Here is a 13,178-nt window from a genome sequence, read left to right as displayed (position 1 = left end):
CATTCTTTGTGTCTGGTGAAAAACAAAATCAGTCATTATTGAGTCCAACTTTCTCTGGCTTAAACACTAGCTCGCTGCTTTGTGGAAGACAATGTCACTTCTTGTATTTGGAGTATGGAGCCATACAAATCTATTGCAAATCAGTGTCTCAGATAGAGTGGATTATCTTTATTCAACTCCCTTGGAGGATATTTGCATTCTGTGCAGGTTTGGTTTTATTCACGTTCACTGTAGTTGCACATAGTAAATATATTTAATATTTAGGGCTGGCAAAGTTAATGTGATAATGTCATACTAGCTTGTTGGGAAGGAGGCTAAATAACGCTCCAAACTTGATCCCTTGACCTATGACCTCAACATATGTGAATGAAAATGGGTTCTGTGGGTACCCACCTTTAAAAACATGCCCACTTTATGATTATCACATGCAGTTTTAGGCAAGTCATTGTCAAGTCAGCACACTGACACACTGACAGCTGTTGTTGTCTGTTGGGCTTGAGTTTGCCAAGTTATGATTTGAGCATATTTTTTATGCTAAATGCAGTACCTGTGAGGGTTTCTGGACAATATTTGTCATTGTTTTGTGTTGTTTATTGATTTCCAATAATAAATATATACATACATTTGCATAAAGCAGCATATTTGCCCACTCCCATGTTGATAAGAGTATTAAATACTTGACAAATCTCCCTTTAAGGTACATTTTGAACAGATAAAAAATGAGCGATTACTTTGCGATTAATCGTGATTAACTATTTTAATCGTTTTCCAACCCTATTACATTATGTCAAATGTTGAGTAAACTGATGATGGATCATAATACATAGCAACATCATCTAAATATGTATCTTAACTGTTTTCTGTTGCCATGGTGTCAAAAGCAGATAGACAGGCACTAAGTGACGGTCACACAGGAGCCAAGAAACAGTGATTGACAGCATTTAACTGCGAATAAACTATTTAAAAGAAAGACAGCCTCTATGGCTTTCAGTACATGTCGTATTAAACGCCCAGGCGAGGATTTTATCGCTGTGACACAACGGGGTTGATGCCACAGTAATTGATGGGCCGTGATGAATAGTATTCATTAGCTGTGATGAACACGCTGATACAGTTTCCCTATCTGGGCTCGAATAAAAAAGGCTGGTGGAACAGAACAGCTCATTGTGTTAGGAGTGGCTCTTTGTTGACTTTTCCTGGTTTCTAACTTGTGTTTTGTAACGTGAACGTGTATATGTGAGTGTGTGTGTGCAGGCATGTGTGTGTGTGTGCTGGCTCTCCTTTCCACCCTGGGGAATATTTAAGGTAATTTAGGGTTGCGCTACCAAGAGAGAGCGAGGCAAGTGGAGCGCGTGTTTATATGTGTGTGTGACTCTGCCGTGAATAAATAGAAGGGGGGGTTTACCTCAGCTTGTCTCTGATGTGGGCGTTCAGCAACACATTGTGGATTTAGGTAATTATCTATGACAGACAAACACACATTATTAACACCGGCTGCCTCACATCCTGATTTGTTTTCTCCTTTCTTTACAAATGTCTTTGCTCTCCCATCATCCCTCCTTCTCCTCACCAGTCTGCTGTAAGTGTGTGTTTATTTACTGAGCTGTGTAACCTTATGCCCTGCAGATATGTAGGGCACCTATTTATGAGGTTACCATGGTAGCTGCCACAGTCGGAACAGAACAGCCAGCAACCGAACACATCATTACACGATCTTATTCCTCCTCCGTCCTCTGTCTGCCTATCCATCCCTCCTTCCTCTCTGCCTCCACGTTTCTTGTAATCTCTTGCCCATCTTTCATTCTGTCTCTGCCACTTTTGTTCCTCTCTTTCCTGTGTGCCTTTTCCCCTCTTAATGGTGTCCTTCTTTCACCTGGAGTCAGTCTGCGTTGACCACCGCTTCTCTTCCCGCCCTGTGATTGGCCGCTGTGTTATTTTGGGAGCGCTGAATAACAGTTGTTGCTGTGTGGAGGGCAGAGCAACCCAATGAGAGGTGCTGATTGGAGCACAGCAGGAGGGGGGTGGAGGAGGGCGGGGCGAGGTGGGGTAGGGTGTGGAGTGGAGGGTGGGGGGGGCATTTGTTGGCACACCGAGTGTTAACGGTATCGTTACCCTCCAACACCCCCCTTCCGCCCCTCCTGGCAGAGCTAGGTGTGAGGGAGACCTAAATCTGTCCACCCCTCTGTACTATGGCATCCCGCTAACAGACTCACTGTCGCCACAGTGTAAATGGACCTGCATGTGTGTGTGTGTGTGGGTGTGTGTGATGGCGTGCATATGTGTGTGTGTGATGGTGTTTGTTTGTGTGTGTATGTGTGTGCATCCGAGCTTTCTTACATGCCCAGATGTTCAGATATGTGTGTGCATTCACACATGTGTTCATATGTGCATACAGGTGTATCCATATGAATCCCATTTGAATGAATGTGACCAAGCGTGCATGTGTGTGTGTGTGTGTGTCTGTTAGTTGGCCTGATTGTAAGTTGACCCAGCTACTGTGGGTCACAGCTGAGTTTGGGAATAGCTCTCTGACACCCAATACTGACTCTGGCACTCTGGGAATTATGCTAATATTCCTCAGAGCCAACCCCGCCTCCTGCCTCGGTTGCACATTAAACTGCCAATCAAACGATAAACAAGCCCCCCCCCCTCACACACAGACACACACACACACACCAAGTGTGACAATGCCCTTGCACTCTCATACACAACCACTTTACACACTCCACCTTGGAGATTTGAAGTTTCCCTTGGCATTGTCATGGCTTTGATAGGAAGCTCTGCTAAGCCCTTGGGGATGACACCGGCCTCAGGCGGTACCATCCTCATCTGTGTGTTTATTGTTGATTCTGCTGCTGGCAGACTAATACAGGGCTTTCTGCACCTGTCAGAGCCGACCCATTAATCTCCATGGATACAAGGAAGCCAGCTGATATAAATCAGAGGCAAGGCCACAACAGTCAGACCCGGAACGGGGAGACGTGGCAGCGGTGATGCTGAGAGTAGAGCAGTCGACTAAATCTGTTAGTGCTACTTGAGGTCAATGGCCTCCCAGTAGCAGTTGGTCTGTCTTTGCTCTTCCCTTCTCTCTCTGTTTTTGGCGAATATAAGACAAGATATGAGATCACATTTCCCCTTCGCCTAAATCTGACCTGTATGTTTTTATTTCAGTGACGGGTTGTTCCAGGACAGCCAACGGCGACATGATTTACAGACACACGTAGACTCTTGGCTGTATCCGGAGCTGCCATTCTGATGGCTTAATTAACTCGCCGCTGATTTGAGCGTTTTTGCCAACTGCTGTTGACATGTTGCTAGGCTAGAATAGTGCTGGTCGGTTACGGCTCGGGTTACGGCGTGCTGGAGAGGAAATTGGTGAGAAAATGGTATATTAAAATAAATAAAATGTATATTTTTTGGTTGTAACTGCTAACATGTCCATTGCCAAACTGAGTGCTGTCTTTCAGTGGAATTAATTTTCCTTTGTAGCAGCGATGCAACAACACACTGTGTGAGTAAATGGACTAGCCTTGTTTCCGTTCACATATTTTTTTGCTCGTCTTTGTCTCCGGACAGCATGATACATGGCCAATACTAGCTGACATGAAATAACAATTAAAACTTTCCCGATTGAAACAAATTCCTGAAGAACTCTCTCCATTGTTCTCTCGTAGATGGTTAGATGGCCAAGACAACTTGTGTTTACTAGTGGATTACAGACATGCATACCCTGTAGCGCCAACTTCTGACGCAAACTACGCTGTCGCTGATTTAATTCACTTCATACCAGTTGATGGAAACCTGCCATAAGTTTGCTTAAGGGTCCCAATGTTGTAATGTTGTTTTAATTATAAAGTAGATTTAAGTGCTGTATAAATGCTGTGAAAGTATTGAAACGCTCAAACCATGGAAAAATACACGCAGCCTGTATTCAGAAACTGTGCCTTAAAACAAGCCGGGTTTTGTAACATTACAGCATGTAAACATGTTCTAGCAGAAACACAAACTACAAGTACGATCCTGAAAATGAGCCTGATATGGGACCTTTAAAAAATTTACTTAATAAAAGTGGAATTAGTTTATTGAGAAACCTTTGTTTCATGGCCGTACAGTTCTTTTATTTTTATCATCTGAAAATAACAGTTCAGCAGTCCTCCTCTGTGAGTCACAGCGTTCATTAAAGTGTTGAGGAGGTGAATCCCACACAAGGGCAATTCAGCATATTTCAGCTCGTAGCTGACGTAGACATGAGTGTTCCTCTTTCTGACTTTTCTCGCCCATATTGTATATATAAATATTGTTGGAATTGTTGACCTTGTTAGACAGAAAGCTGCTACTTTTTGGCACAAAGAGGCTTTAAATAAGGATAGCAGGAGCGATAAAGAAAAGCGTGGAGATAGAAAGGAAATAACAGGAAGACAGGAATGAATGAATGAATGTGTGAGACCAGCGGGAGGGAGAAGTTTTTCTTGTCATTTGAGAAGTTGTAACTTATAGAGAAAAGAGGAATTCATAGGGAGTCATAGAAGAAGAGGAACAGACGTAGAAAATGAGCGGAGATGAGAAAGAGACTCGTGGTGCTGGGGGAGGGGATGGAGTTAGTGAGGGGGGGTTAGCAGCGTACAGTTGTTGACTTTGGGTCGGCCGAGGATGACATCATTCCTCGGCTGCTTCCACAGGAAATAAGGTCACAGTGGGAACCTTGGCCAAGCGAAGAAAGACGCCTGTTTCAAGGTGCACAAGCACACAGATGAATGCATTCATTTACACACACACACACACACACACAATGCACGACCAGACGGGGGCCTGTGTTGCTATGTGTGCGAAGACTTTTCCAATACAGTTCCTTCTACCCAAGGTTAGCCTGGACAATGAAATATTCACCACCCAGCCCTTTGATGCACACACACACACACACACACACACACACACACACACACACTCAGAAACGGTGGAGTTCATTAACTTTACTTGGCTGGGAGATATTCGCACACACATAGCACTTTTAAGCAAGTGATATCATGATTAACCACTCCCAGTGCAGGCTGGGATAAATTCCAACTGCTGTCCCCAGTGCACACTTTCACAGATGCTCATATGCACACACACACACACACATACACACACACACACACACACACACACACACACACACACGCACACACGCGCACACACACATATGCAAGCCTGACCTTTTTTTTTTTTTTTAAATACAAGTTACTTTTTTCATCTGAAATGTTTTTAGCTCAGTGGGAGGCATCGCTGCGTAAGTCTTTGGGCCTCCCTCAGTGTCGCCATGGAAACCACCACAACATGTTAGGCTCGCTGATGGGACTCCCCTTCCCCAGAATATCAGTTGTGCAATCGGATTGGCCGGCGGAGGGGGCTCCCCCGCAGAATCGTGGCACCAGGGGAGATCAGATGGAGACTGGATGTGTTTTAGGTTTATTTTTGAATACTGACTGTGTTGATGTGGGTGTGGCTGGCTTTGTGTACGTGTCTGTTTCCATGTGAAATAGTTTGCCAGTGTTCCAGAACATTATGACTCGGTGGAGGCTTGGGTGTCACCTGCCCCCCCACCCACCCATTTCCCTCCCTGTTTAACCTCTCCCTTTGAACTCACCCTTCACCCAGCTCCACCCAAACTTGGCCAAGGGTCTGCCTGTGTTCTAAATTGTACTGTAATGCACAAAAAAGTTTTCTAGAACAAGTACAACCTCTTGTAGAGTGTCACTAATGACAAAACTTTTTTAAAAGCTTTTGTTAAAGGTGTTTGTATATCCATCATCGTAACAACCTGTTTAACATACAAGGACTACCGACTGGGGTCCCCAAGAATAAACTACTGTAAGAAACAACCATCATATCAAAATATTAACTTATTTCTTCTCTAAACATTATAAAACATCTGTTTTATACAGATAATGTAATAGAGTGCTGCAGGGATGACGTATTTTTGTAGGCCAACACGGAAGTTAGCATCGCTCTGGTTCCCTCAACAAAAAAGCCAATGGGATTTTTCCTTTGGGTTTTGGATTATTGCAGAAAATAAACTCTGTGGCAAGCTCACGTTTATGATACTTACACATTTTGTTCAACAAGATAATCTCCACAAATGAACACCACTTTTATGATTTCTGAAGTGTGAATGCAATCGCCAGAAGTAAAAAGCTAACATTAGGCTAAATGAACTACACCACGGTCGCATGAGCGCGAGTATACACAATGAGGCTCTAATGGCGGACGATTCGGTGTGATGACGTTTAGTAGTCTCATTTAGCCACTTGTTAGCAACCGCCTTTTTGAAGACACATGAAGGCTTCAAAATTCACGAGTGGGATATTTACTGACGTATTCTATGTTGTAGAACAAAACGTTAAAATCTCTTCAGCTTGTGTTAACCACAGACCTTATGTCAGGCATCTAACCCATTTAAAAAAAAAAACATTGACTTCCAGATGAGGGAACCGGAAGTGATAAAATGCTAACTCATTTCCGGGTTTTAGGACTCATTCCTAAAAAAAATACAGATTATCACAATTTTAGGAAAGTTACAGTTAATTTGCATATTGAGTTAAACAAAAATAGATAGAGCACATGAGGAGATCTGTGTCTGTCTCCTTCAAAATGACTGACAGCGTGCCCCTATCCCCCTGATAGTGTGTCATACTTTAAATTAGGACCCATGCAAACATTTTATCCATCTATTCTATTTTAGCAATTGGGTGCGTTTGACTGGTGTCAAGTCATTAGGAGTAAATTGCTTGCCAAAGTCATGAAAAATTGCAATGATAGAATACAGCACCTGTGAGATATTACAAAAGAAGTAGACCTCTGGGGTCTGTGCGGAGGGTTAAGAATGATATTTGAAGCTGTGGTTCCCACTACATGATCTATAAGCATATGGTTTTTATCATTCAAACCTCTCACTCTGTCAGCCAAGGTGATAGCAGGAATTTTGGCCTTGAATAAGACGAGATGAGGGAGCTGAAGCCGAGCGGATCAAAGACAAGCAGAAACCAGCGTCTCCTGTCAGATCCAGGCTCACCTGTGAGGCTCCAGTGTTGGACAGATTGGACATGGTAACAAGCAGAGAGCTGCTACCCTCTAGCGACGCTCAGACCCTACTGTACCACAGGGAACTGTGTCGGCTTACAGGCCAACCTCACTTCTGTTTATTGATATGAAGAGGATCTATAGCTCCATCTACAGGCTGATCTGTGAACTAACACTAGTCTGTCAGGATCTAAATCACAATCAGGTTTATTTCCCAAAGACAGTTTTCACATGTTCTTCTATTTCTCAAGCTACTTTCAATGCTTTTAACTTCTTATTTTTAGTGAAGTAGAGGCATGAAAAACCTGTCCTGTGTTGAAACAATAACACAATCTGCCATTATTGTGACATTATCATGAAGTAACTGTTGGGAGGAAAGGGTGGTGCAAGGTACAGCACTATTCTGGGTCAAAGACAAGTGTTTCTAGAGGCTATTGTCTTATGTTGTATGCAGTGATGGAATGTACATTTACAAGTACTGTACTTAAGTACAAATTCAAGGTATTTATACTTGAGTATTTCAATTTCTGCTACTTTATACTTCTACTCCGCTACATCTCAGAGGTAAATATTGTACTTTTACTGCTCTAAATTTATCTGACAGTTTTAATTGCTTTTCAGATTACAGTTTTTCATCCCCTTCCTGTCCAGTGGAAATCACGTATCTCCAGATGTGTTGATGTTGAAGGTTCAAACATATGATGATCTTATAGAATATGATGCATTGCTGTAGAATAAACTAAGTAATATAAAGGAGTTAAAACATCTACAGCACTTAAATGCAACATAAACATAAATGCAGCAGTAATATTAATTCATATGTATCCAGAAACATCATATATAATAGTAAAAACACTGACATTTCATTGCTCTATCAATACTTTTACTTTCAGTACTTTAAGTACATTTTGCTGATAATACTTGCATGCTTTTACTTAAGTAGGGTTTTGAATGCAGTACTATTACTTCTGAATACTTCTTCCCACACTGGTTGTGTGTTTGAATTATATAGTTTGCTGGGAAAATACTGCTCAAGGTGCATGGGCAAAGGTATGTTAAGGTGGTGTGTTTGGTGCATGGTCTGTAGGGTATAGGATCATTACTTATGCAACATACTTTTAGCATTCCTTGTGTGCAGTTTCTTCTTGCACATTCTTCACTGCTATCTGACCGTCTCCCTCTTACATTTGTTATTAATATCGCAGGGCTGCAGCAAAATGTGGCTGCCTTGTGCAGCGGCTACTTCTATATGCTGACACATTTCTCCCTCCTCACATTCCTGTCTATCTTTACTCTTCCGTCTGAAAAAGACAGGAAACAGGAGCTGCTCTGCTCTGCCATTGGCTGTGTGAAGTCTCTTCCTGCACAGCAGTGACAGCTCTCTCTCGCTGCAGCTCCAGGCTGAGGCTCATCACTATTGCTGATGTAGGATTAGCTCACTTACTCTATATCTTAAGATAGCCATGGGAAGGTAATGCAAAACCTGCCTTGATAGCCATGTGTATAAATATGAAAAGCCAAGCTGGCCAACGAAGGCCTGGAGTTTGTTGTTATTAAAGATTACTTGTTGACAGGCTGCTGTTCCTGCAGAGGGAGGTGGTTCACTGGGCAGTTGTTCTGGTGGGCAACCCTCGCAGATATAGGTGGTGAAGTAAAAATCTGAGTTTTTTTTTAACATGATGAGGCCTTTCATCTAGTGATTATTGAGGCAGCTCTATTGGCTTAATATTTCAGAATACATTTATGTCTTTGTGAGATGCAGTTATTCAGAATGACATACTGGGAGAGTGGCGTAGAGACTGGCAGGTCGATATTGTCAGCCGATATCGGGTTGTCACAGCTATATTGTGTTAGGGATGTTAGGATTTTTATGTTATTTTCATGCTCAATTAAAATTTGATATAGCTTTGTGTTTTCTATGTAGTTATTGTTTGAGAAAGTAAAATTCAAATGATGTTTACCGTACTATTGTGTTATATTTACTGGTATTTAAATGTGGTATAAAAATCTAACGGCTGCTGGCTGTAGCCTCATCCAACTCTCTGCCAGATAGTAAAAAAGTATTTCCCAAAATGTTGAACTATTCCTTTAAGTCCCCGTATGAAGTATAACACAGCAGTTAATTTAGTAAAAATACATAAATACATTGTCGCCACTACTATCAATCAAAAGCAGCTAAGAGGCCAAGTAGGCTTTTAACTGTGACTCGTTCAAAGGAATCTATACATCCAGATGCGTTTATGCTGTTTATTAAAATGAAAAGAATTACAAGCAATAAATTAACTGGAATAACTAAAGTAGGAAAGAAGACTCTTTGTCTGAAGAGAACAAGTGAACAGGTAAATAAAGAGAAACCACACCCCTGTGCCAATTACTGGAAGTAACGGGTGCAGCCTAAATGAATAATAATAAACAACACAGGCTAAATACACATTTTGGCACCTACATACATATGGTCCACAGAAGTAAAAGTAAAATGGGTAAAATTAATAATATTAACAGTTATATAGCAATACATATACATAACTGTTCAGAAATTGTTGCAGAAAAACTAAACCATGAGTCACAACAATGTTTTTCTTTATAAATAGAGAGACTGTAATAGCTACTGAGTCACTGACTATAGTGTGTAATATTTGCTTAGTCACAGATCTGACAAGTTGGTGGATGAAAACAGAAGATGCTGCAGAATTGTTCTCGTAGTTGTTGCTACTAGCAACAGACTGTTCAACTCAAACCAACTGGCGGTGGCAGTCAGAGTATCTTTATGTGTGTTCATGTTATGTAAAAATAAGAATGTCACCGGATGACAGTTTTAGTGTTTTCATAGAGGGCCGTCGGCTGCTGTGGTGCTTGAGCTTGTGACATGTTTATTACAGGTGGACAGCCTCTCTTCCTCCTCTCAGACAGCTACAGCAGCTGTGTTTTTAACTGTTCCCATGTTGTCCTCCTCTGATTCGGATGTGAGGTAGACCGTGTCGAGCACTGATTCACTTCATCTATCACGGAGGCAGCACTTGAACTCGGCTCATTCTCCGCTGTTTAGAGAGGAGGTTCCCAAGGCAACTTTGTGTGTGTGTGTGTGTGTGTGTGTGTCCTTCTTGAGAGGAAGTGAGACTGGGAATAAAGAATAGAGCTGCGATGTGAACTGCGTTTCCTGCTGTTGGCACGGTAACCCTGGGAGCATTCCACCCGCCACTCAATCCAGGGAAAGGGTTATCGCCATGGAGATGGCATTTGGCAGGCCCCGGTCTAAAGTGAGTGTGTGTTTAATCACAGAGATGGGGAGGGGGAGTCGCCTCTTTCAATATCATCACGTTCAAGTATAAACTTTCACTGCAAGTATTAAAAATAACATTGCATACAAATATAAGGCTGACATGCATAACAACATGCATTTGCCAATTCAGTAATATTAAAAAAGAAATTATAAACATATATACTTAGTGGAAAAACAAATAAAATATGTCTGAATAATTTAATTTTTAAATTTAGCAAAAAGCATATTTTCAAAGCATTTTTTAAATGTAGTTACAAATCACATTACAAATTTAATAGAAAGTTTTTAAATTGGAAAATTAAACAATAAATGACAGTGATAGGTTTAATGTGATTGAACAGTCCATTTAAATACCTGATCATAACTCTACAAAGTTATCAGCAAAATCTCCTAAATTGCAAGCCAACCTAATGCTTGTGTGTGTGTGTTGTCACATGTGCACATGTGAAGTCTGCCCGGTGCCTGAAGCAGAAATAAACATGAAATCGGTGGCTATATTTACACAGATAATTTTACACACAGCAGGCAGCCAATTTCAACGAACAGGTGTGTGTGTGTGTTGAGGAAGTTGTTATGTTCACACTATTCAACTTCTCTGAAGGACTGGAAGAAGCGGTTCCTGTTCACTGAATCCATCGAGGCATACGTGCAAACCCACACACACAAATGATTTGCATGACTCATTAGACACTTTTAAGAGGGCATGTGTGCACGTCCCGTGTGTGTGTAACAGTTGGACGAAGGCGACAGTTGTTGTGGGACAACTGATCCTCTGCTTTGGTCCCTTCGCTCTTCCCATCATGCATGTATTTGATCAACGCCATGAAGGCTGCTGACTCACCTGTTCCTGTAGCAGTGGGGTTGGATTAGGTCTGTGTGGTGGACGGAGGAAAGCACTTGCAGACATAACACTCAACACACACTCACAAACACCTGTTGCTCAGCTTCTAACCCCCGAATAAACTCCCATCAGCCCTTTCTGCCCTCTCTTCCTCATCCCTCTCACCCTCTCTGCCTGCCTCTTCTCTCCCGACGCGAGCATCTTCAAGGAATACATTAATTTTTTGGGGGAATTTACATGTGGCTCAACTTTCCAATTAAAAGATGAGAACAATGGCATCAAAATCATCCATGTGTCATCCATTAAATCACATGCTGTTTCAGTATTTTTATTTAAAAATATATCCATATAATTGAACAGTTTGAGCTTTGAAGCATTTGTGTTTCTCGATGGATCATTATTAAAAATACAAATTGTCATTTAGATTTAGTTTTTTATTTAGCATTGGTCTGTGTGTTAAAATCAACCTTTTTGAGTCGCAACCCCCAGAATAAAGCATGTTGGTGTTTGCAAACCCCCAGTTTTGTTTCTGTTTGTATAGTCTGAACACCTAGCTAGGGGATTTTTGATGCGTTTTGTGACTTTTTCACTCCTGACCTGCTTGAAATCAGAAACTCATGTTCACACACGCTTTGACTCTCACAAACACACTTAATAAAATCTATTCTGTGGCAAATTGTATCACTGGTGCAGGCGCCCTTAATGTAAAAACTATCCCCTAGTCTGTTATTTTATTTATTTTATATATCTGGCGACCACCAAAAATTATCTTGCGACCCCCTTGTGGGCCCCAACCCCCAGGTTGTATTAAAAGACTGTATTAAAAGATCTGGTAATTTGGATCAGGGCCATTACCTTAATGTTTAATCTGTCTGAACAGTAGGGAAATAAGTAAAAGGGCTGCACATTTGACTTTAAAAAGTTTTTTTTCTATCATGTGGCTTGTAGTTTTGGCTACTTGGGGGTAGAAGAGCAAGCTCTAAACACAACATTGACATATTATTACCCTGGAAAGTAGTTAAAGCAAAAATAACCTACTTTATATACACATCCAGCAGACACAGAGCAACATTTGAAGTCGTGTTTCTGGCCACCTGATGAATTAAGTCCAATGTTCACTCTCCTTTTTTAGCTCTGTTTTTGGTCTCCACCAACCCCTGAGAGAAATATGTGACTCTTTAGCTGCTAAACTCCTCACTATGTTCACCAGCTAGTCACTAACTAACTAACTAACTAACTAACTAACTGTGTCTGTGTTCCTTTTGGTTATGGATAGGTAACACATTTGGATGCCCACAGAATTGACCCACTCATCACTGCTGACCTTATGTGTCCCTCCCATTGGGAACAGTTTGTCCCTCAAGTTGCCTTCATGTCACCTGAGTAGCTACTGTCCCACATACTGTAGTGGGACATCTAAGAATCTTTAATGAGTTGGGTTACCACACGCCATTCTCGCAGTCATCACATAGATAAATAAATTAGCCATTTTATTCATTTTGCTGGTTTAACACTCAGTATTCATACACAGAGACTGGTTTTAGGACCAAGCGGAGACTTTTTGAGAGGGCAGAGTTACACCGACTGTCAGTCAGAGAGGAAAAGAGCACACAGCTGCTCAATGGCATCTGTCCTGGCTCCCTTTACACACACACACACACACTTCCATGTACACACGTATCTCTTTATACAGAGATTTATGATATCACAAGTGCATCGCTGATGAGGCGTTGCAGAGAAAGCGGTGGGAACTAGAGAGAGAGAGGGAAAGACAGGGAGGGGTGAGGGATTCAACATGACATGCAAGACTGGCGAGATGGCGCTCCTCGGATCGTGCTCATTTGTTGATAGACACGAGATAGTGATTGTATAATGTTTCCCCCTGCAGCACGGAGGTGAGAATTGGCCAGAAAGGAGACAGTGTGTGTGTGTGTGTGTGTGTGTGTCAGTGTGAGTGTGTGGGATCGGTATGTGACCTTGGCTCCAGTACAGAGTCCA

At 41.8% G+C, this 13,178-nt stretch overlaps 1 protein-coding gene across 2 annotated transcripts in view; it reads left to right on the top strand.

The window, feature by feature from the left end:
- ppp2r3a (protein phosphatase 2, regulatory subunit B'', alpha) overlaps positions 1 to 13,178 on the top strand; it is a 30,585-nt gene that overhangs the window by 3,657 nt on the left and 13,750 nt on the right. Inside the window, exon 1 of one of the 2 annotated variants that reach the window (XM_037747552.1) lies at positions 7,501 to 7,623. The exons of the other annotated variant lie outside the window; for it this stretch is intronic. Coding sequence (XP_037603480.1) covers positions 7,501 to 7,623 — 123 coding nt within the window. Of the gene's footprint in view, positions 1 to 7,500; positions 7,624 to 13,178 lie in introns of those variants that run through there. 2 annotated transcript variants of the gene reach the window in all.

This window comes from Sebastes umbrosus, chromosome 16 (assembly GCF_015220745.1).
Source record: "Sebastes umbrosus isolate fSebUmb1 chromosome 16, fSebUmb1.pri, whole genome shotgun sequence".
Lineage (NCBI taxonomy): Eukaryota > Metazoa > Chordata > Actinopteri > Perciformes > Sebastidae > Sebastes > Sebastes umbrosus.
This window is presented reverse-complemented; position numbering and strand designations above follow the sequence as displayed.